This window comes from Paramormyrops kingsleyae, chromosome 6, assembly GCF_048594095.1.
Source record: "Paramormyrops kingsleyae isolate MSU_618 chromosome 6, PKINGS_0.4, whole genome shotgun sequence".
Taxonomy (NCBI): Eukaryota; Metazoa; Chordata; class Actinopteri; order Osteoglossiformes; family Mormyridae; genus Paramormyrops; species Paramormyrops kingsleyae.
In genome coordinates, this window is record NC_132802.1 from 23767857 (window position 1) to 23790587 (window position 22731).

At 39.8% G+C, this 22731-nt stretch overlaps 1 protein-coding gene across 1 annotated transcript in view; it reads left to right on the forward strand.

Annotated features, from left to right (window-relative positions):
- The window catches only part of LOC111840565 (SLIT-ROBO Rho GTPase-activating protein 3-like), a 66270-nt gene extending 43793 nt beyond the window's left edge, over positions 1–22477 (forward strand). Inside the window, exons 7-22 of the mRNA XM_023805526.2 lie at positions 1607–1828; positions 2748–2849; positions 5308–5505; positions 5770–5854; positions 7994–8021; positions 11450–11480; positions 12009–12069; positions 12413–12490; positions 13296–13430; positions 13748–13853; positions 14358–14585; positions 14701–14774; positions 17905–18085; positions 19681–19830; positions 20096–20411; positions 21015–22477. Coding sequence (XP_023661294.1) covers positions 1607–1828; positions 2748–2849; positions 5308–5505; positions 5770–5854; positions 7994–8021; positions 11450–11480; positions 12009–12069; positions 12413–12490; positions 13296–13430; positions 13748–13853; positions 14358–14585; positions 14701–14774; positions 17905–18085; positions 19681–19830; positions 20096–20411; positions 21015–21410 — 2391 coding nt within the window. The 3' untranslated portion in view covers positions 21411–22477. The remainder of the gene's footprint in view (positions 1–1606; positions 1829–2747; positions 2850–5307; positions 5506–5769; positions 5855–7993; positions 8022–11449; positions 11481–12008; positions 12070–12412; positions 12491–13295; positions 13431–13747; positions 13854–14357; positions 14586–14700; positions 14775–17904; positions 18086–19680; positions 19831–20095; positions 20412–21014) is intronic.
- The last annotated feature ends 254 nt before the right edge of the window (positions 22478–22731 follow it).

Consider the following 22731-nt stretch of genomic DNA (forward strand, 5'->3'; position numbering starts at 1 on the left):
ATTTCCTCCCAATTGCTAGCCCACCCGCTCGTAAAATTTTATCTGTAACAGTTCAGTAGCTGGTTGGGAAATTTTATTTTGGGGGACCCATTGAAAATTGTTGTGAGGTAATTTAATGAAAAGATCAGGCACAGATCTGGTGAACCTGAAACAAGTCACATAAAGCCGGTCTTTTAATAAGGCATTAACAGAGGGATGACCATATAAGGTAGGCTTGGGCTGTATTACGGTAATATTGTTGGGATTCTGCGGTATTTTTGCTCTGTGAAATGTAGTTCCCCAGAAGCAGTTCTAGAACCTTCTTTTAGTAGCTACTTTTTGTTCAAACACAAATTACTGGGAAGATGCTTACAGCTTGCTAACTGGTTGACCAACTTGGGGGTTATGTGTAAAAAGAAAAGTGTAAAAAAATATTTGATAATGTTACATTATTTTTTATTCTGTGGAAAAGCACAGATCGATCTCCTGGCCTGATTTAATAAGGATCTTGAATATGTCATATAAGTAAAAAAAATAATATCAATAAATTTTGTTTTTGATCGATCGCCCCAATAACTAATAAAATGATTTATTTATCCTACATTGCTTTAGCATGCCAGTGTAGTTTCGTATGAAATCATCTACGATTTAACTTACAAACTTTTTGCATCTCCCTTACATGGAGCAGTGGAAATATGTTCTGTGGAGTGACAATTACACTTCTTTGTCTGACAGTCTTTGCTTAGTGGACGCCAGGAGATCATTACCTGCCTGAGTACATTGTGCCAACTGTAAAGTTTGGCACAATGGAGGAGGGATAACGGTATGGGGCTGTTTTTCATGGGTTTGGCTTGGCCCCTTAATTACAGTGAAGGGAACTCTTAATGCTTCAGTATATCAAGACATTTTGAACAATCCTATGCTTCCAATTTTGTGGGAACATAGACATGCTTGGTTGAATTTGGTGTGGAATAACTTGACTGACTCACACAGAGCCCTGACCTCAACCCCATTAAATGCCTTTGGGAACTAGAATGGAGATTAGGAACCAGGTATTCGCGTCCAACATCAGTGCCTGACCTAACAGATGGCTTTCTCGATAAATGGGCTAAAAGTCCCTTAGACAAACTTCAAAATGTTGCAGAAAGCCTCCCTAGAAGGGTGGCAGCTGTTTTAGCTGCAAAGGAGGGACCAACTCCATATTGATGCCTATGGATTTAGAATGGGATGTCATAAAAGTTCCTTGAGATAATAATAGTAATAGCCTGCTGTCCCAGTACTTTTGTCCATATAGTGTACCTTGGAGACGATGCTAGATCTACACAGGCCTCACATGCCCACCCACACACACTATGAGAATTTTAGAGACACCACTTGACCAAAACAAAGGTTTCTGGAGAAAACTGGAGCAGTGGGGGACAAGAGCCCCCAACTCGGGAGGCATGAGGCTGCAATACTACCAATGAACTGCTGCGTTGCCTCCACTTGATTCTTCTTACTGATTCTTCAGTCTGTTGATTTCAGTTCTAAATGCTTTGTTTTCTTTGACTCTTAAGAATTTCTCTCAACAGTACTGTTGTTATTCTGACTCTGTCTGTAACGAAGGCATCTCTCCTCCTCCTTTCAGTGCTGTGATCTAGGATACCATTCAAACTTGGCTCGCACCTTCAGGACGTACCTGTCAGCAGAGTACAGCCTGGAGTCATCACGCCATGAAGGCCTGGATATCATGGAGAATGCTGTGGACAGTTTGGATGCCCGCAGCGACAAGCACAAGATCATGGACATGTACAATCAGGTCTTTTGCCCACCAATGCGCTTTGAGTACCAGCCACACATGGGCGACGAGGTGAACCCCGGACATATACTCTCACATTATACTTGTAGAGGGAATGCTTTAACCCAGACAATATGCTGATGTAAAAATGCTAAAGCACTATGTTCTGTTTATATAAACAATATAAAAATTTGGTTTGATCCCGAGGTCTTTACTTTTTTCAGCTACAGTCACTGGCCACTTTATTGGGTACACTTCTTCAACTGCTCGTTGAAGCAAATATCTAATCAGCCAATCATATGTCAGCAGCACAGTATATTAAATTAGGCAGATACAGGCAGGAGCTTTAGATAATGTTCACATAAAACACCAGATTGGGGGTGATAGGTGATTTAAGCGACTTTGAGTGTGATATGACTTTTGGTCAACCGTTGTAGCCTGGTATGAGGATTTGTGAAACTGCTGATCTACTGGGATTGTCACACACAACCATCTCCGGGGTTTAAAGAAAATGGGCCAGACAAGAAAAAATATCCAGTGAGTGGCAGTCCTCTTTGCAAAAATGTCTTGTTAATAGCAGATGCCAGATTAGAATGCACTCCCCTGCAATCCAATAAAGCACTTATGAGATGTGGTGGAACGGGAGAATCACATCATGAAGGTGCAGCCAACATATCTGCAGCAGCTGTGTGATGCTAACATGTCAACATGGACAAAGCCTCTGAGGAATGTTTCAAGCTCCTTGCTGAATCTATGCCATGAAGAATTAAGGCAGTTCTAAAGGCAAACGGGGGTCCAACCTGGTGCCAGCATGGCGTACCTAATAAAGTGGCCAGTTAGTATATGTTAATACACTATATATTTTTTCCTCTTCTTTTTTCTCATCTCAACTTTTGAAAAAAATAACTCACAAGCAACAGAGTTTTGTAGCATTAGACAAGTAGTGATATTGTTTTACAGTAAGCTTGAGGGTTGTATGTGTTCCTCTCAGGTTTGTTTGGTGACTGCTCAGCCACCGGTGCAGACTGAACTTCTGATGCGGTACCATCAACTGCAGTCACGACTCTCCACACTGAAGATTGAGAATGAGGAGGTGAGACCTTGTTATCGGATGGTGAGGAGGAATGTTGCTTGGACAATTGGCAGTTCAGCTGTTCCTTGGCCAGATGCGTGTTACTGCATCATCAATTCATGCCTTGTTAAGCTGATAAAAGACCTAGAGTTGATTCAAAGTTTGGTATTTTAATTTGCTGTTATTGCTCAACATGAAGACCAAAGAGGTGTCAATGCAAGTAAAGTAGACTGTCATTAGGCTGAGAAAACAAAACAACCTCATCAGAAAGATAGCAGAAAGATTAGCAGAAAGATCTTTGTGAAGAAAAACCCCTTAAAACATCTAGTCCAGTCAAGAACACTCGGCAGGAGGTAAGCGTTTTATTGTCAATGTTTACAATCAAGACTTCATGAAAGTAAATACAGAGGGTTTATCCCAAGATGCAAACCACTTGTAAGTATGAAGAATATGAATGCCAGATTTGACTTAAAAAGCCCGTCCAGTTCTGGAACAATATTTTTTGGACAGATCAACGTCTACAAGAATGATGGGAAGAGCAGAGTAGAGAGAAGGGATGGAACAGCTCATGATACGAAGCATACCACATCATCTGTGAGACACGGGGGAGGCAGTACTGTTATAACATGGCTCGGCATGTGTGGCTGCCAGTGGAACTGGGTCCCTTGTGTTTGTTGATGATATGACAGCTGACAGAAGTAGCAGGATGAATTCTGAAGTGTATAAGGATATACATGACATACATTTACTGTACATGACAGGCATGTTTCCTGCTATAGGCCTATGGGTGACGAGTACGACGCGATCCATCCATTGTTTGTATGTAAAACAATATAAGGGACACAAAATATTCTTGCAAATGTCATACATGAGACCACCTACAGTTATAATTATTAGCTGGAACATGATTCATTGGACATTTTGGACTTTTGAAAACTAACCAAAACAATATACAGTATATTAGTAGTGATGCATGGATCGGCTCTGACGGCATCCTAATCCGCATGTACGCTTAAATCATCCACCCGCCACCAACTCAAACTAATTATTTTCTCCGATTTAGAGGCCCATACCCAATCAAATATTACCAGTATTGACCACTAAACAAAAAAAAAGTGATAAAACATGTGTTCAGCAATCCATATCACTGAAGCAGAATCCACGGCTGTTTCTGCAGCCAAAAGCGGCAGTGTGAAGGATTGCTTCAGCTTCTCCAATATGGCAGGCAAATCGTTGCACTTGCAGTCACGTGATAGCAGGTCTAGTGAATATTTCATTGGGCTAGACTGTCTGCTTAGATTCAGCTGAATGCTGCAAAACTGACTGGAGCACTTGACCTCAGCCCAGTAGAACATGCATTTCACTCGCTGAAGACAAAACTGAAGACAGAAAGACTGACAAACAAGCAGCAACTGAAGACGGCTGCAGTAAAGGTCTAGCAAAGCATCACTAAGGAGAAAATCCAACATTAGGTTTCTGGGATCTAGACTTCAGGCTGTCAGTAGCTGCAAAGGATTTTCAACCAAATATGGTTGGTAATGGTGCATGATCGTTTAATTTACGATTATATTAGTTTGTCCAATTATTTTTAAGACCCTGAAAATTAGGGACAATATATAAAAATGGCTGTAATTCCTAAACCGCTCAAGCAATATTTTAATTAATAAGGTCTGTTGCTGCAAGTAAGGCTATGGACTTTTATAAAGAATTACAATAGCTGTTGTAGTCATAATATGGATTTTGCTAATATGCATTAATTTGGATGTTAAGATTTTTGAATTCTGTATTATGTAAATATAATTTATATATGAAATATGTGAAATGTGGATCAAATTAATATATCAAATGTTACTTTTTCATGTTTCACATAAATTTTATTAGTTATTGGATTGTGGATGTTTATGGATGTGAATGAATGCAATACACGGGTCACTACAAAGGAACGTCCATTGGCACAAAAATTTATATGTGTGAACAGTGTGAAATTATTCTTCAAAGAAAATTTCAAAGCTGTTATTGGCCTTGGGCTTGTGCCCCTTCCTGGGTTGTTCCCTGCCTCGCGTCCATAGCCTCTGGGATAGGCTCCGACCTCGCGTGACCCTGAATAGGATAAGCGATTTCAGAAAATGGATGGATGGATGGGTTTCAGAAAATGGATGGATGGATGGAAGTTATTGGCCTATAAAAAGCCACAGATTCAGTCCACATTTCTAAATTCTGTGCAGTTGGATCTTTAATACGGCATAATGCTTATGCTAATTATGACTAATCTTTGGGGCTGGGATTCATTTACAGAATTGATGAGTGGGTTTATGTATTAAATTGCAATCTACTTAGGCTATTGATGGTTTTAAACAGTTTTTGTTGTGTCTCATAGCATAATATTTCCTTTATTATTCCAAAATTTGTTTCTGTATTCAGTTATATTTTATGAATTAATTTGTTGAATTATGCCACCATGTGGTTGTTGATGGTGCAGATGAGGAAGACTCTGGATGCCACTATGCAGACACTGCAGGACATGTTTACAGTGGAGGACTTTGATATGTCAGATGCATTCCAGCACAGTCGGTCCAGTGAGTCCTTAAAATTGGCTTCTTCTGAGACCTACATCAGCAAAGTCAACATTGCCAAGAAGAGGGCCAGCCAACAGGAGACAGAGGTCTTTTATTTCACTGTGAGTTCTTGCCACTTGCATTTTTCTTACAAAATAAAAAGAAAGGTATGGCCTTCTGCTGGAAATGCTTCCAATCATTTACCAGCTTGACGAGCTTTCAGAAGCTTTGTGTCCAGTTTTTACAAAGTAAAATATGACAAGGCCCTTAGAATGAGCAAATTGTTTCTCAAAACTCTTTCTTGTACTATCTAGCAGCAGTTCAAAGTGTGAACCATTTGCATTGAAATTGTGAATATGTGTCTTCGTGCCTGTTTCTCATTACAGAAATTTAAAGAATTCCTGAATAGCACCAACCTCATCACGAAACTACAGGCAAAGCATGACCTCCTCAAACAGACACTAGGAGAAGGTGCGAGTTTTAATCCCACACTGCAGTAAGCTATTGGAAACATCTGAAGGACTCAAAGTTGCAGGCTGTCATTACTTCCCCCATTTTTTTGCTCTCCACTTTCAGTTCCATTTTCAGACTTTATAGATCAGTCACATTAAGGCTGTCTTATGCATTGTTATTCTCTGTTCTGTCACTGGGAATTGCACACTTTTCAGCTGTGGATGGAATACCAGACATTAGTACATCTTTAGTAGAATACCAGGTAGTAACCCTCAGAGTAATCCTGAAATTGTATTGGTAGTTAGGCTTGTGGAACTAAAAGCAAACTTTCACTGTATGTCAATGAGTCCTTTTCAGTCAGACCTTTGCTTTATGCCTGTTTTCATTTCAGAAAAGGGAAGGAAATTATTTGCACTACAGTAAAAGTGTCATCCCTGATATTCTGCAAAGCTGAATATTTCAGAGCGATAAATAAATAATGGTGTTTTTGTTTTTGTTTAGAACCCATTTAAAGCATTATTTGTTACGATTACATCACAAGCCTCAAAATTAACTGCCAGGTTGTCACGATAGAGATTAATTTTTGACATCAATGTGCAGTTCATTCTTGGCAATTTAGAAAACAGATTTTTTTTTATTGCACTGCAAAATAAATAATAGTCTCCCATCAATCATGAATCATTGAATTTGATATTGTGTTATTATATTTAACAGAAAATAAATATATTATCTATATTATTTTTTTTTTTTATTTAGTGCTTAGCACAATGCCTCAACTGTGTTGAGTCGTGTGACAGTTTTTAGTGGGTCCAACAGAGGGTGATTTAAAAAAATGAAAACACAACTCCCGCCCTTCCCAATCGGCAACTTCTTTTATCGTTTGACTTTGACATTTCAAAAACTTGATTCTTCTCCTTTTTCCTTTTTAAATCTTCAGTTGTAGATTTGCTGCTTTTAGAATCATTGTCCTGTTGCGTGACCCAAAATTTCAATTAAGTTTAGCTGTTAGACAGATGACTTCCCATTTGCTTCTAATATAATTTGGTTTAAGGAAGAGTTTTGCTTGATTCCATATCTGTGAGGTCCATTGCCTGCAAACCAAGACCAAATAATTTTCCCTCCACCACAACACTTGATATGAGGTGTTTGTAGTGATACTCTACTTGATTGCTGCAAACATGGCATTGTGCATTATGGCCAGGGATTGACATAACTGGTACACAAGTATGCATTCACCTTTAAAAGTGATACGTGCAGCAATCGATTGTTGTAGCATCGTGAATGCGTACATATTTTATGTGCATTTGTGCCGATATGACAAGAAATTATCGTCTGCTTTTATAGAGGTGCTCACACTTCCTGATAATCCACAATCATGTACATTTTATTTACATTATCAGGCTGCTGATTCACTTCTTAATATCTGTGGAAGCAGTAACGGTACATGTTTTCCCATGACTTATTTTTGTTGAATATAAAATGACACAGTGAATTTTTTTTTAATTTCTATTATCTGAGGCTCAATATTTCTAAAAGTTGGTGAAGACCAGGCCATTGTTAATTATATCTTGATATGTAAAAACTTCAATTGAATGAGGATTTACTTTCATGCTTCCACAGTTAGTCTGAAAGATATTCAGCTTAGTCTGCTCAGTGTGTCAAATGAACTTGGTATTTTGTTTACCTTTATATACCTTATATATAAGTTTATCGGATGTGCAAAAAATTGTGGTTTCTGCCACTGGAGGAATTTTAGGAAACACAATTATGTGTAATTTTCTGTGCTTTTCCGTGATGTATACTTCTGTCTTGCATTTTTCCTTTTCCGTTTTGCAATTATTTTTTGTAACGTGGATCAGGTTTGTTAGTGAAGTCTCAAATTTGCTTTAAAGAAACAGATTTTTTTTGTGGAGATGTAGACGTCTTCTGGAAATATTCTTGGCACATAAAGGCCCTGAAGGTTGTCCTACGGGCCTCCTGCTACAGGCTTTGATATGCTAGTTTATGCATGGTATCAGTAATTAGACTGATGGTTCTTATGGAGAAAGACTTAGCAAGGCGGAACGTGTCTTGGCTGTCCACATAGGTGCAGAGTAAGTGTGTGCCGAGCTGTTATGTCATTCAGGTTTTTTAGGTGATTCTCTCTCTCTTTTTTAGGAGAAAAGCCTGAATTTGGTACAACAAGGTAAGATTTCTGTCAAAATAAGAGCATGCAGTTCTTTTTCCCTCTTATATAAGTATATGTCAGCGGTTATTTATAGCCAGTTTAGTCAAGTAGCACAAAAAATACAAAGTAGAACATTGTAACCTAAAAATATATGTGTGTGTCCCAGCCTTGTATCATGCACCTCATAGGCCCAGATGTTATTTTTTATTATTTTTTTTATATAAAGCAGAAGTAGGTTATATAGGCTCAATGGTCTAACAGTCATCTCATTCAGGGGAGCTGTTTCTCCTTTATGTAACAGAGGTTAAAGATGTCTAACTTTGAATAGTCATAAAATGATCTTGTTATAAATTTGTCATGTTATGCGTATCATCTTGTTGAAACCCTGGAAGAGGGATTATTAATTAGTTCTTTGCTAGGCGTAGTCAGTACAAGGTCATGATGAGCCTGGAAGCTGTTTCCAGGAAGAGAAAATCACCCAGGGGACAGTTACACTGACATGGAACTGGGATGTGACCCACCTCCCTGGAACTGGAAGTGTTACTCACTGAATCACTATTTAGAAGTGTGTCTGTTAAAAAAGAACATCAATGATAACTAACCTTATTATCAGGTTGGTTAAATGTTTTTCTCCCATTGTGTGTCATTTTGTACTTCGGGTAGCATAAGGGTTGCATTTGTTAAATTAATGTTTTATTATATCGATTTTAAAAGTTTAAAAACTTCAATCAATTCAGGGCTGTAAGAACACATGCAAAAACGAAGGTGTGAATTGACATTCACATCTAAACATACTTCACTCTTTCTGACATACGCAACACTAAAATTAGGTTGTAAATGCAATATAGAGATCTCTAACAGAAGGGGGGCTGATACAAATCGTTTCGGAAAGTATAGTCTGTTGATTTCAGGTGAAAAAGGTGCGCAGTCATGGATTAGCCAGGTTGTTTTTCCCCATACTTCCTCTGCAACAGTAGCCTTAGTGTCTGAAAGTCTCATAGATACTGCAGCATTATTATTTGCAGCTTTATTTACACACTTTGCAGCTTAATTTGCACACTTTGCCCCTGCAGCTTAATTTGCACACTTTGCCCCTGCAGATTAATTTGCACAGTATGTCCCTGCAGCTTAATTTGCACAATATGCCCCTCATCTTATTTTGCACAATATGCCCCTGCAGCTTAATTTGCACACTTTGCCCCTGCAGCCTAATTTGCACACTATGCCCCTGCAGATTAATTTGCACACTATGCCCATGCATCTTAATTTGCACACTATGCCCCTGCATCTTAATTTGCACACTATGCCCCTGCAGATTAATTTGCAAACTATGCCCATGCATCTTAATTTGCACACTATGCCCCTGCAGCTTAATTTGCACACTTTGCCCCTGCAGCTTAATTTGCCCTCTATGCCCATGCAGCTTAATTTGCACACTTTGCCCCTGCAGCTTTATTTGCACACTATGCCCCTGCAGCTTAATTTGCACACTATGCCCCTGCAGCTTAATTTGCACACTTTGCCCCTGCAGCTTAATTTGCACACTTTGCCCCTGCAGCTTAATTTGCCCTCTATGCCCATGCAGCTTAATTTGCACACTTTGCCCCTGCAGCTTTATTTGCACACTATGCCCCTGCAGCTTAATTTGCACACTATGCCCCTGCAGCTTTATTTGCACACTTTGCCCCTGCAGCTTTATTTGCACACTATGCCCCTGCAGCTTTATTTGCACACTATGCCCCTGCAGCTTAATTTGCACACTTTGCCCCTGCAGCTTAATTTGCACACTTTGCCCCTGCAGCTTAATTTGCCCTCTATGCCCATGCAGCTTAATTTGCACACTTTGCCCCTGCAGCTTTATTTGCACACTATGCTCCTGCAGCTTAATTTGCACACTATGCCCCTGCAGCTTTATTTGCACACTTTGCCCCTGCAGCTTTATTTGCACACTATGCCCCTGCAGCTTTATTTGCACACTATGCCCCTGCAGCTTAATTTGCACACTATGCCCCTGCACTTTTGCGCTTTTCACATTAATTTGCAGAAGTACGAAGTGGCATCATAGCAACATTTTTCGACCATCATGGTTAATTATAGATTCATAATAGTTTAGAAAACTATTTGTTCATATTTCTATCTGCTTCATTATGTATGGAAAAAGAGTACAGTGATATAAAAAAACATTCATAATTTCAGAATGTTATGCACACAAGTACTGGCTTTTATGGTTAAATTGGGAACACCACTTGTATTGATGTGCCATTTCGGTATTAGATATGTTCTCCTGTACTGGGGCAGTTATTTTACTATATTTGTGGTGTTTGCTTTCACCCCTTCATATTTCCTTGCTGTCTTGTAAGACACAGAGTACAGGGAAGTGAAGACCACCCTTAATGAAAAGCTATAAGCTGTTTAAAGCTATTCATGAGGGCTGTCATTAAGGTACTCGCCCACTGCAGCACTGCACCAGACCGATGCCTTGGATGTTGCCTTTGTGGTAGTAAGACACCTGTGCTTACTTTTCTGTCTCTGCATTCTGTTTGGCACCCGACATGGAAGTAAGTTTACCTGACACGACATGGATAAGATTCTTTATTAGAGCAGGGTACACCCAGGAGTTGACAGCTAAGAAACAGCGCGTCCCTGTTCTGAAGAAGTGACCCCCCAAACAACAGAGACTCGGTTCATATCCATTTCCGTAACTCCCCTAAAAGGCAGTCTTTTAACTCTTTGGCTAAGACAGCGGCTCCTGTCCTCGAGCGTGATGGTCTCAGAGGTGACGACCTTGTACACCTCTACACTCCTTTAAGCCCGCGGCCAGACAGCCAGTCGCCAGTTGTTACATCCTACCCCTGCTAGCCCCTTATATATCCCATGTTAATCAATACCATGCAATCAAGTAATCAAACTACCCGTATATCATTATTTATTTTTCCATTTTGCTTGATTCATTATAACACGCTTCATTGTTACTCATTAAATCACATGATTCTTAACCTAGATAACCTTCAACTCAGTACCTGAGTACTTCATGTTCTTTTCAGCAAAGGAGGTCTCATGTTTGTTCATCATTAATGAATCATGATGCATCTTATCTCAAGTAGTGACTATATTTGTTCAGTATTTGTTCATGATTTGTACTTCAGTATTAACTGAGTAATTACTAAGTATTTCTGCCCCATCAAATAAAGTGTTACCTATAGGTTTTTAAATGTCAGGGTCCAAAGCAGAGCTTGGAATTTCTGCAGAGAAGAGGGCTCTTCAGGGAGTATTGTGCTCTCTTCTAAGATGCCCTTTTATTCTACATTTTTTGTCACATGACTGTCATTTCGCGTGAGCTTCACAGTGTGCTCCCTCTGGCCAGCTCACCTCTCGGGCCTCTGTAACAGCTGTGGTTTTTGTTTCTGTTTCTCTGTGCTCCTTCACCATGATGGTATGTGTGACAGGGGAAGACGGAACGCACGTGCTCGGAACCAGGTAGTGTACTCCGCATGTTCCCAAACAGTATTGGTCCCAGGTTCAGGTTCAGGTTACTTTATCTGTACCCGTAGGTAGATTTGGGTCGCAGCCATGAGTCATACATCCTACTGTACATACACACTTCAACACAGGAACAACTGGCAAAAAAAACACTATGATCTATTTATCAGAGTGATGGCTGCTGGAACAAAGCTGTCTTTAAATCTTTTCGCTCTACATTTTGGGACCATTAACCTTTGTCCAGAGGGAAACCTTGGTAAAACATCCCGTAAAAACTGCTTGCATTAGTTTTAAACTTTCTATGAGAAGCATTCAAAATACACTAATGAACATTTCAGCCAAAGAGGTCCACCTTTTGCCAGTCTCTCCACCTTGATAGATTGGTTAATCATCAAAAGAAATCCTGTTTGAAACGACAGGTTTTAAAAAGACTTTCTGTGTTAGTTATTAGCAAATTGGTAGCATATAGGTATGTGTTGTTCAAATAGCCTCGATATTTTTATTGAGAACATTTCCTTTGCCCAGGATTCAGGCCAGCCTATACCACTGGTTGTGGAAAGCTGCATCCGATGCATTAACCTCTATGGTAAGAACATTCTTACATACAGTACGTATGCTGCAAACTGGGTGTTCATATGTTCATTACATACATTATTATAAATTTTTTTTTTTTGAAAACGTGTGGCAGAATAATGGAGAATGGAAAAAATGATATAAAAATGCATCTGTTTGCTTTATGTATGCATTTTCTGTTTGTAAAGCTGCTAAAGGAACTAATTAAAACTTTATTTGTCAGTGTTAATGAATACAAAGAAGATCCTATGGGCCTTTTTGACTTATGTATAGTCTGGTGTTCTCTAGTTGCTATCATGCTGAGAACCTCTGTCATGACAGTAGTCTCCCGTAAGATTATATTTCTTTGCTTTCAGGCCTCCAGCACCAGGGAATATTCCGGGTTCCAGGATCTCATGCTGAAGTCAATGATATTAAAAATTCATTTGAAAGAGGTTAGTCCACTGAAGTGTTCCGGTTTTCCAGTTCTTTTTTTTTCTCTGAAATAAAATTTGTCTCGCATTTTTTCTCCTGGGCCATCAATAGACAGTGAATTTAGTGTTTTTCAGGGCAACATGACATAGACTGCAGATTCGAACTGCAGTTTAAATATTCAAAATGCACTCTGGGCTTTAAAGGGTGTTGAAGGGTTAACATGTCCTATTCACAAAATTGCCACACTGCAATTTTTTTATTAAATTTTATTGTAGATTGAAGAGATGAGAGATTTTATTGAAGCTGTACTCTTGAGCAAGTGGGGCTTGTTCTTCTAAAAAAATCTTTTTTCCACTTCAGTTTATTAAGCTTTTTCTTTGTGAGTAATGGTTTGTGAATGAATTTGATGTACTTTGTCCATGTTCAGAGCAACTGAGTATTCAGAAGTATATTGCACAGTGTTTGACTTTGTCGATATGTACAAATTGTGTGGACCACTGGGGAGTCCCTTATCCTGCTGGTAAAGGTCAGCATAGGTTCTTCTAAGCAGCACGGCAGGAACTTACTTTGGTTATTGGGATGGTTCTCACACTGCCAGCACACACAGATAAGAGGAAGGAAGGAACGCAGCAAATTCCCTGTGGACAATCACATGTAATTATATGTAAAGGTAGAATGCATATTTACCGAGGGAGATTGTGAAGTACCTATCTAAGTGTACTGTAGATGGGATTTACAAGGATCTGCACAAACAACCCACTTGTAGGTAATTCAGGACATTAATGATTATGTCTACAGTGACCCATAAGTGTCTTCTATCTACAGGTGAAGACCCACTGGCAGATGACCAAAGTGGCCATGACATCAACTCTGTGGCTGGGGTTTTGAAGCTCTATTTCCGAGGCCTGGAGCATGCATTGTTTCCAAAAGAATGCTTCCTAAACCTGATGGCAACAACGAGTAAGCAAATAGCATTTAATAGACTTGGGAAAATAAGTGTAATAAATCAAGGTAATATACATATATGCATTTGGCACTGTGATCAGTTTGTTTTGACTTTTTGATGATTGATTTTGAAAGGCAGGAATTAGGTAGCATGAGTAGAGTCTGTGAATGACTGGCATTCTAAGCATGCTGTGGAATCTTGGACTCACATGTCTATCATACAATATAAATGTCTGAGCAACCCCACCCTGTTGGTTTCATGTATAATTATAAAAGGAATAACATGCATAGTTCAGAACGATACGCAATGCTTTTCACCTCTTGTCTTTCAGAAATTGAGTCAGGAGGAGAAAGAGCTCACCACATTCAGCAGATTATATTAACTCTTCCTCGTTCTACCATTGTGATCATGAGATACCTTTTTGCTTTCCTCAGTCAGTGAGTTGGATGTTTTTACCACTATTTTAAAGTCATTTGATGAGATCATTTGTTTACAGAATTATTTGAATGGACCTGGTTTGTTATTTTTGAGGTTTATGTCGAAGCTTTGACTCTGTTACTTCTTGTTTTATTTTTGTATTTTTACACTCTTTTTGTACTAGATTTCATGTCATAGATTTATTGAGTATCAAAATAGGAGATAATTTTGCTTTAAGGACATATTAAGTTATATTTATGGTTGGCTAGGATATTCTTCTTTAGCCCGAAAGCAGTCCTGCAGCAGAGCAACACAGAAACAGGGTTTGGTTCACACAGTCATTAGGATTTAGCTGAGCAATTCCTCACCCCCTTTCCCAGCTCCATGAGGTCACACAACTTTTTATGTGACCACCCACTGAACAGTAGTAATGATCCTCATCAAAAAAAACATGTTACCTACAGTAGCAATGATTGGTAAATCTTTAAATCACTTTAAGTTCTGTGTTGATCCACCCCATCTAGCTTGTCCCAGTATAGCGATGAGAACATGATGGACCCCTACAATCTAGCCATCTGCTTTGGGCCAACACTTATGCCCATCCCTGATGGGCAGGACCCAGTGGCCTGTCAGGCCCATGTCAACGAAGTTATCAAGACTATCATTGTCTACCATGAGGTCATCTTTCCAAGCCCCCAGGAACTGGATGGGCCCATATATGAGAAATGTATGTCTGGAGGGGAGCAGTACTGGTGAGTGTCCTGTCTATACTGTAGTCAGGATTGTGTATTGCTACTCAAAATGAGAAAAACGTGGAACAGAACTCTGAGCTGTAGAGTCTTGCTGTCTGCCTGGCTTCCATTTCAGTGACAGCCCTCACAGCGAGCCTGGCGCCATCGATGAGGTGGACAACGGCACAGGTCCGCATACAAGTGACGACGGTGAGTGTCAGGACCAGCTAACCACACGTTGATCTTGAAACATTTTCCAGCTCAACTGGCTGAAAAAAGTTTTGATTAGGGAGGGGACTTTGTTGAAGTAGAAAAACTGTGAAATTATTCTGTTCTTTTGCTTTACTCTGTTTACTTTTTCCATTTTTTTCTCTGTTCTTATTTGCTTATTACCAAGGCGTCATCAACCTCAACCCAAGCCATTGCTATTGAAACATTATAATTTATTTTATTAGCTCCATAACTGAATGGTCATTATTTAGCAGTATAAATTGATGATACCGCCAACTGTACAAATTTATAATATGTACAGGATTCTAACAAAGGTTTATCTATATTTTTATAATCTTAAAAATGTTTGTCTATAAAAATAGAGCATATACAGGCAACAAAAACAGTATTTCTTTCTTCATATGAAAACTCAGCAACTAAATTGAACCACTTATACTGTTACTCAATAGATTAGAGCTGCGGTCACCAGCTGGTGGAATTTTTTCGGCATTTTATTTCCAGACGCAGTGGACTTTGGTTTTGTGCTGCTGATGGGATTTGATCCTTGGAGAAAGATGGTTGGGGATCCCTGGTTTAGAGTTACACTGTCAGAAACAAGCAACTGTATCCAAAGAACCAAACCCAGTTTCTGGCAATAGAATCAGCTTCAGCATACAGATAGAACTTCATAACTCACTGCAATATGCAAAATATACAGAGATCATTCTGTCCTTATTTCACTAGGTACCTCAGCTATTGAAATGACATCTCTACTGTTGATAGTAGTAGTCAAAATAGTGAACAATAGTTTAACCAGACAATCAGGTTAATGAAGATGTTTCAGACCATATGTTTTTGTTTTGTTTTGTTTTTGTTTTTACAGATTTAAAACCCTTTCATCAGAATGTAGCTTAAATAGCTAAAGCTCAGGAAAATTCTTTCGTGAGACGCGTTAGGGACTGCGCCTCTGATTTTCGCTTTTCCGAGTGATGCTGCTACATTTGTAAATCTAATTTTGTGTCCTATACCAGCAAAAAAAACTAAGTGTAATGAGGTCATCACAATGTTTCCAGACATTTGTAATTTGTGACAGATGTTTTTGTATTTTAAAAATGCTGCCTGTTTTTGGATATTTTTGTGGAAATGACTGCACGCAGACTCTGTTAAGAACGCTCATTTCAGAGTTTTATTCATTGACCCATCTGGTGTAGATGTAGTATTTATAAGTGTGAAATTCCCTGGTGATACCCAGCTGTCTTCTTCAGACTGTACGGCATTTCCTGTTTGTGACAGTACTACATCAACAGCAATAGATCTGTTTTGTTTCCTCTGCTATTTTTTGTGATGTTGTGTGATGTGCACACAAGCTAGTCCTTTCCTTAAAATTTCAGCCTTTTTCCCCCATATGTTGTGGTCTGAAAAAGCAGTTCTCATTATATTATTATTCATGTTGTTATGAGTAAATAATGCAGCATAAGAATAACTCTAACAGTGTTTTGAGTTTTTTTCCCCCCAGATTGTCTCTTTTTTTCCTCAATATCCTGAAACACATGTATTAAAGGACAGTCCTGTTCTTTTTATGGATAATAGCATCTTGGATAATTCGTAGAAACTCAGTTTTTGCTTTTTTTTTTTTGCAAAATAGAGATCTGGCCAAATCATTATGTCACCTGAGCCTGAGATTTTAAAATGTAATGCAGGTTTTTAGAAACCATGAAATTTGTCACAGTATTTCTCTGAAAGTAATTTTACTACTCACTATATCTTTAATGGAACAGTTTGTGCTTTAAGGTTTACTTGGAAGAGCTCCTGCTGTGTGATATCTAATCTGTCCCTTTGGACTTGCCTGACTGTAGAAGGTTGTTAGGCATTGAATGATGGCCATTTCTACTTAGTGTTTAGCAGGCACTGGAGATATGATGATGTTATCATTAGATACCAACAACCTTTATGTATGATGCAATTTTTATTTTGAAATGATAATCAGTAATTTAATTGTGTATGCACCGGAGAAGCCTGCTATGCGACATCATCCCTTTATTGATCCCTGGGGGGACATTCTCTTTTCCTCTACCCCATCTTACTCTCCATGACACACATGTAAGTGAGAGCGAGCCTGGCAGCAAAGGGCAGCCACCCATAGCAGTGCCCATGGAGCTGGGGATTTAAAGCCTTGTTCAAGGGCCCACAGACCTGACTATCTTGCCAAGGCCAGGACTTGAACCAACGACCTTCCACTCATTGGTACAGAGGCTTCGCCCTCTGGGCCGCACACTGACCCCAACATCTGTCATATGCCAACATCAAGTCTTATAAAAGTATATTCATTTTACTAATTAGTGCAGAAACTAGCCTAATTATTTCTGCGTCAAAAATGGCAGATTTGTTTGCGAAGAAAATTAAGGCAGTTTCAAGTCCCTTGTCAGATCTGCAATAAAGACATAACAATGAAAGACAACACCACAGATCATTGCTCTCACCTTAGAGTTCATCATCCAGCTAGATTCACAAAGACAAGCAAGGCTACTTCATGATCAGACCCAGTGCCAGAATGGCAGTCCTCAAGTCAGACATAGATACATACGTACACAAGTACTTAATGAAAACTGCCATCCCCAGTTACTACAGCATTAGGCTCAGGGGTAGAAGTGGCAATTTGAGATTGAAATCATGTTTCTTTAAAGTGAGTTTTTCAAATAACATTTCTTTTGGATGCATCCCCTCTGAATATTTTTTGCTTAGGGGGGTGCTCTTGGTAGAGAACCTGGCTGACATATTGTCATTAATTCAATCTGGTATTGCTATTTGTGGTTTTAGGTTATTAAAATTAAACACTGGAATGTTTTTTGAAGCTTTCTGTAAGTTCTCTGAGAGCTCTTTTGTAAATGAAACAGCATTTGTAGTGTGTTGTTTTCACAAGGGAAGAAGCAAATCATTTCAGTTAATGTACTAACCACAATCATTTATTTGAAGTCCATATTTCGGTGCTTTATTAACTATTTTAAAAGATGTTTCTAATTTGGGGAAGTTGTTTTGTATGTATCGGAACCAGTTCAATGCTGACATAAAGAGTGCAGATTCTTTTTATGACTGAGGTCATATGTGCCTCTTTGATGCCTTGTGCCCACAGATCTAGAGCAGATTGAGGCCATCGCCAGGTTTGACTATGTGGGCCGGACTGCGCGGGAGCTGTCCTTTAAGAAGGGGGCATCGCTGTTACTGTACCACCGAGCCTCTGCGGATTGGTGGGAAGGACGGCACAATGGTGTGGACGGGCTGATACCTCATCAGTACATTGTGGTCCAAGACATGTGAGTCTAGCTTGAGGCTCTTTAGCCCTTTAACAAGGGCACTGCAGCCAGTTTGCATAAACTGGAACCAGATCTGGCAGTGCTATGCCTAACTTCAGTTTTAGCTGCATTTGAATTACCTGGGTTATATGTGTGTTTATGCAAATGATTGACGGAATTTTTATTTGAATTAGCGTGTAGCACTGTAGTCTTACATCTGTAAAGTTGTGGGTTTGATTACTGCCCCAGAGGTATATCTGGACTTTGTCAGAACTTGTAATGAAAAAACAGCTATCAGGACATACTCAGGGTAAGGTGAACAGGGTGTAAGCTTGATTGTTATTGCCTTGTTAGCAAATGCTAGGGAGCGAAACAAATATCAACAGTCAGGTTTTCAATACCGTTAAAAGAGTGGAGGTGCTTGCAAAATACCAAGTCAACACTGGCATCTTTAATACCTATGATTTCAATGGAGCCCAGTTGCCATTACTGTGAGAGGGAGTCTCACTATAACGATGCACCAGTAGTGGCCCCAATGGTGGAAATAAACTCAATTTTCATACTTAAGTACAGATACATGTACCAACCCAAAATGTTACTCAAGTAAAAGTTATCCAGTAAAATACTACTAAGTAAAAGTTAAAAATACCTGGTTTTATGAATACTTAAGGATCAAAAGTAAAAAATACTATGGATTCAAATCTACTGATCTTACAAAAAAGCAACCTATCCCTTTACAATCAAGACAAATTTGAATATAGCATATCAAGTTACAATGCATCACAATAACAAAAACTGTCGCAAGGGTATATTTTCTTTTTATTCAGAAAACTAACAGTTAAACTTGCCAGTCTTGCTGGCGCTGATTAGCAGGATCGCATTTTTATTCTGTGGAAAATAGAAGTTCGATCTGATGGCCAGATTTAATAATGAATTATAAACATTTTGTGAGCCAGTACTTCTAGACGTCTTGTAAGTGGTGAATGAGATGACTAAAACCCTGTTCCTCCGTTACAGAAAATGGCTGATCGCCCAGTACAATCATCTCCATTATTTCAGTAGTAGCTCTAGTACTGCTAACTTTGAATACTAATAAAGATTAAATATTGGATGTTTTGGTATGTCAGCCAATATATTGTACACCTCTACATATTGTTTGTTCCATCTTCATAAAGACAGTATGTAATGTAAAATAATAATAAAGAAATTGCCCAAGAATCGTGAGAGAGTGTAATAAATCATGATTCCCATTTTAGCAAGAAGCATGCAGGTCTACTCAGATGTGCTGCATGCAATAGTATATTTTTTTTAACTGGGTAAGTAACCATGGTTGTGCAGAGTGTATTTGAGTAAAAAGTAGTTATTTGGCTCAGAAATGTAGCGATGAGAAAGTGAAAGTTGTAGCAGCTTAAAAAACTCAAGTAAAGTACAAATCCATTTCAAAATTAAGTACTGTTACAAAGTATTTGTACTTCATTACTTTACTGCTTTGAGTGGCCCATGCAGGCTGCTCAGTGCCTGCAGATGGGTCTATATACCAGCTGAGGGAGATGCACCTCTTTACTTATATATTGTGAGCTGTAAACTCTATCACTCAATGTTTCCATTGTGTCCAGGGATGATGCCTTTTCAGACAGCCTCAGCCAGAAGGCAGACAGTGAGGTGAGTAGCAGAGCCTCTCTGGACAGCAAGGCGTCCTCCAGGAATGACGTCCATTCTCCATGTGAGCCCTCAGCAGACTACGGCTTCTTGGGAGTCCTGGGAAGGTGTGTTCAGGGAAAGGGGTTCAGCTATTCATTTCAATATGGTTTTCATTTAGAGTATTTTTATGAAAATGAACCATCGTCAGGTCATATACTTACATTTTGTTAAGCAGTCAGACATTGATGTTTGTGAAATACATCTTCTAACTGCCCATTCCGGTCTGGTTCACATGGAATTTGTAAAATGTTAATCTCGTTTTTTAAGTAACAGACCATAGAAACAATATAACGCCATACATTATCTGGTTCTTTTCGTTCATGCCAACAGGGCGAGGTTACAGTCGGATGGCGCAGCGATTTCTCGACGGCGGAACGGCGTCGACACTCACAGCCCCCCCGGAGGCCTGGAAGTCCCTCCACGCGCTGCCGCTTACCCCTGCAGCCCCCTTAAAATGCCCACCAGCCTACGGTGTGCTGAGAGTCCAGAACAGCGGCATTTAGCTACATACGCCAATGCGGCCGGCATCAACCACCCTGAGAGGAGGGCATACCCCGAGGCACGTCCGTTGAAACCCACGCCAGGCTCCACTCGCCACAGCAAATTGGCCGACCTCAAGTCCCTGGAGGCAGAAGCTCTTGCTGAGGTAAGCCATTCATAAGCACTGAACATAGCTATTACCACAAGGTCAGTGCAGCAGAGATGTCTGCAGGATGGCAACGCATTGCAGATTTTAATTAACTCAATAATACAGATGCTTTCCTGGGGATATGAACCCATATCCTACTGGTTCTGCGATTGATTCTAACCTAACCTCTGGTGCCAGTCTTAGGAAGTGACAATAATGCACCATGCACAAACACATAATCTGTGTTTAGTAACAGCTGGCTAGGAAATTTGCTTATTTAATGGAAAGCAAATGTTCAAGGCAGGGAGGCTGCCTTTGCAAAGGATGCATTTGTATTCACAAGCCTAATGAAAATGGTCTTCACACTTTGTTATTTATATACACATTTATTAAGGCAGGCTTTGCCAGTGAGGTTTAAAGCATGGAAAATAAAATTAAGCGTAATGTTTTATCTGCTAATCACTCTATGCAACTTGTTATAGCAAGTTTCCGGTGTTAACTTTGAGGCAGCTTGGACTGACGCATATGTCTGAGTCCTGCAGCATCTGCTCTTAACGCCAAACGTTTGGCCTTAATGACAGCATGTCCGGTCTCCTCTCTTTTGTGTTGTGTGCCCGTCAGGATATTGAGAAGACTATGAGCACTGCCCTGTACGAGCTGCGAGAGCTGGAGCGGCAGAACACGGCCAAGCAGGCTCCAGATGTGGTTCTGGACACGCTGGAGCCGCTGAAGTCGAGCACTGAGCTGACCCGTCCGCAGCACACCATCACAATCCGTGACCCGGATGCCGGGGTGCACTGCAGCAGTAATCCCAGTCCAGAAATGATGAGCACATTCAAGCCAGTGCCATCACCCCGACTGCCTGGTGCACAACTAAGGGCCTCCTCTGTCAGGGCCCCACAGATGGCTCAGCAGTGCCCCAGCAGTCCCAGCCCGTCTGGGCGAGGCTGTCCCACTGTCCCACTGCCCAGGAAGATCTTCCCTCGAGACTCCCCTCCGGACTCTGGGCCAGTGTAGGTCAGGTGACACCCATTCAGCCAATCTGGATTGGTTTCCCATCAGATTTGTTTGTTCGGCTGTTATGTTGAATTCTATTTGTCAATTCATAGACGCTACCAAAGTGGGCAGCCTTGGAATATTTCTTGCGCTTTTAGAACCCTTCTTTCTTGAGGTGCCACATGACTTTGAAATTGTGATTACTAAGCAAATGAAGTCTCCATTGCATTTAAAGCAACAAATAAGACAATTTAAATCATTAGGTTTTGCGGTGTACAGACAGATGAAGTGAGTTTAGCATAACCGCACCGGATAGCTATCGGATCGATTATTTTGTGAATGCCTTTGCAGAATGCAAACGCCCACTGTAGTTCACAGCTTTCAAGTTACGAAATAGTTCATAAATGTAGACAAGCTGACTTGTATCAGTGTTTTGATTGTGTTTGTGGAAAGAAATCCCCTGCAAAGCTTTTTTTGTCAGGTACTATAAAAGACAAAACAGCAAGGTAATGAAATTGCAGGAGTAACATAGCAATAGTAATAAGAAACTTATAAGACATCTGCAATAAAATATAGCTTACTATGGTAATTATGATGTTAGCTAACAGGCAAACGAGAATAATGAAAAGCAAAACTAAATGCAGTAATATGAACCTCGAATCACAGAATGTTTTCAGCTTAATGTAAGTACTCTCTGTTGCTATAATAACTAAGTATCACTGGTATTCATGTGATTTCCTGTTTTATTGTGTGAATATTGCACTTCAACACAAACTCTGTTTGTATAGTGTAACTGCCTGTCCTGACTCAGTCCGTATTCGGTATGTATTGTTTAAACTAGGGTAAATGTCTGCACTTGTCAGATCTTGTTTCGAAAGGTAAATCAATTAGCCTCTTACAGCTTCCTCACAAGTCCTGCACAGCACGCGGTCATATCAACAATGCCAGTTTTGATCTGAATTTGTTGTCACGCTAATATAGTGACAACCATTCCCTGATGTCAACAAATACATAAACAGCGTTTGTAGTAGAGCAAGAACCACATGCATCCATGTACTGGAATAACTGGATAAATGAGATCTATAAAATGCTGTGTGTGTGTAAAGTTATTGGCTATAAGCTGCCCAGTTCACTGTACTATGACTATATATTGCACTCAACTAAAACATGGCTTAATACATCACCAGGAGATTCAGTCAAATGTCCCGTGTCCCATGTCCCAGTTCATTAAGACTCCCCCCCCCCCCCAATAAATAAAAATAAATGCTCCTGTCCTGTTAGGATAAACCATTATGGATGTTGCTAATCTCAAGTGCCTATTTAAGTCAGGTGATACAAGTTA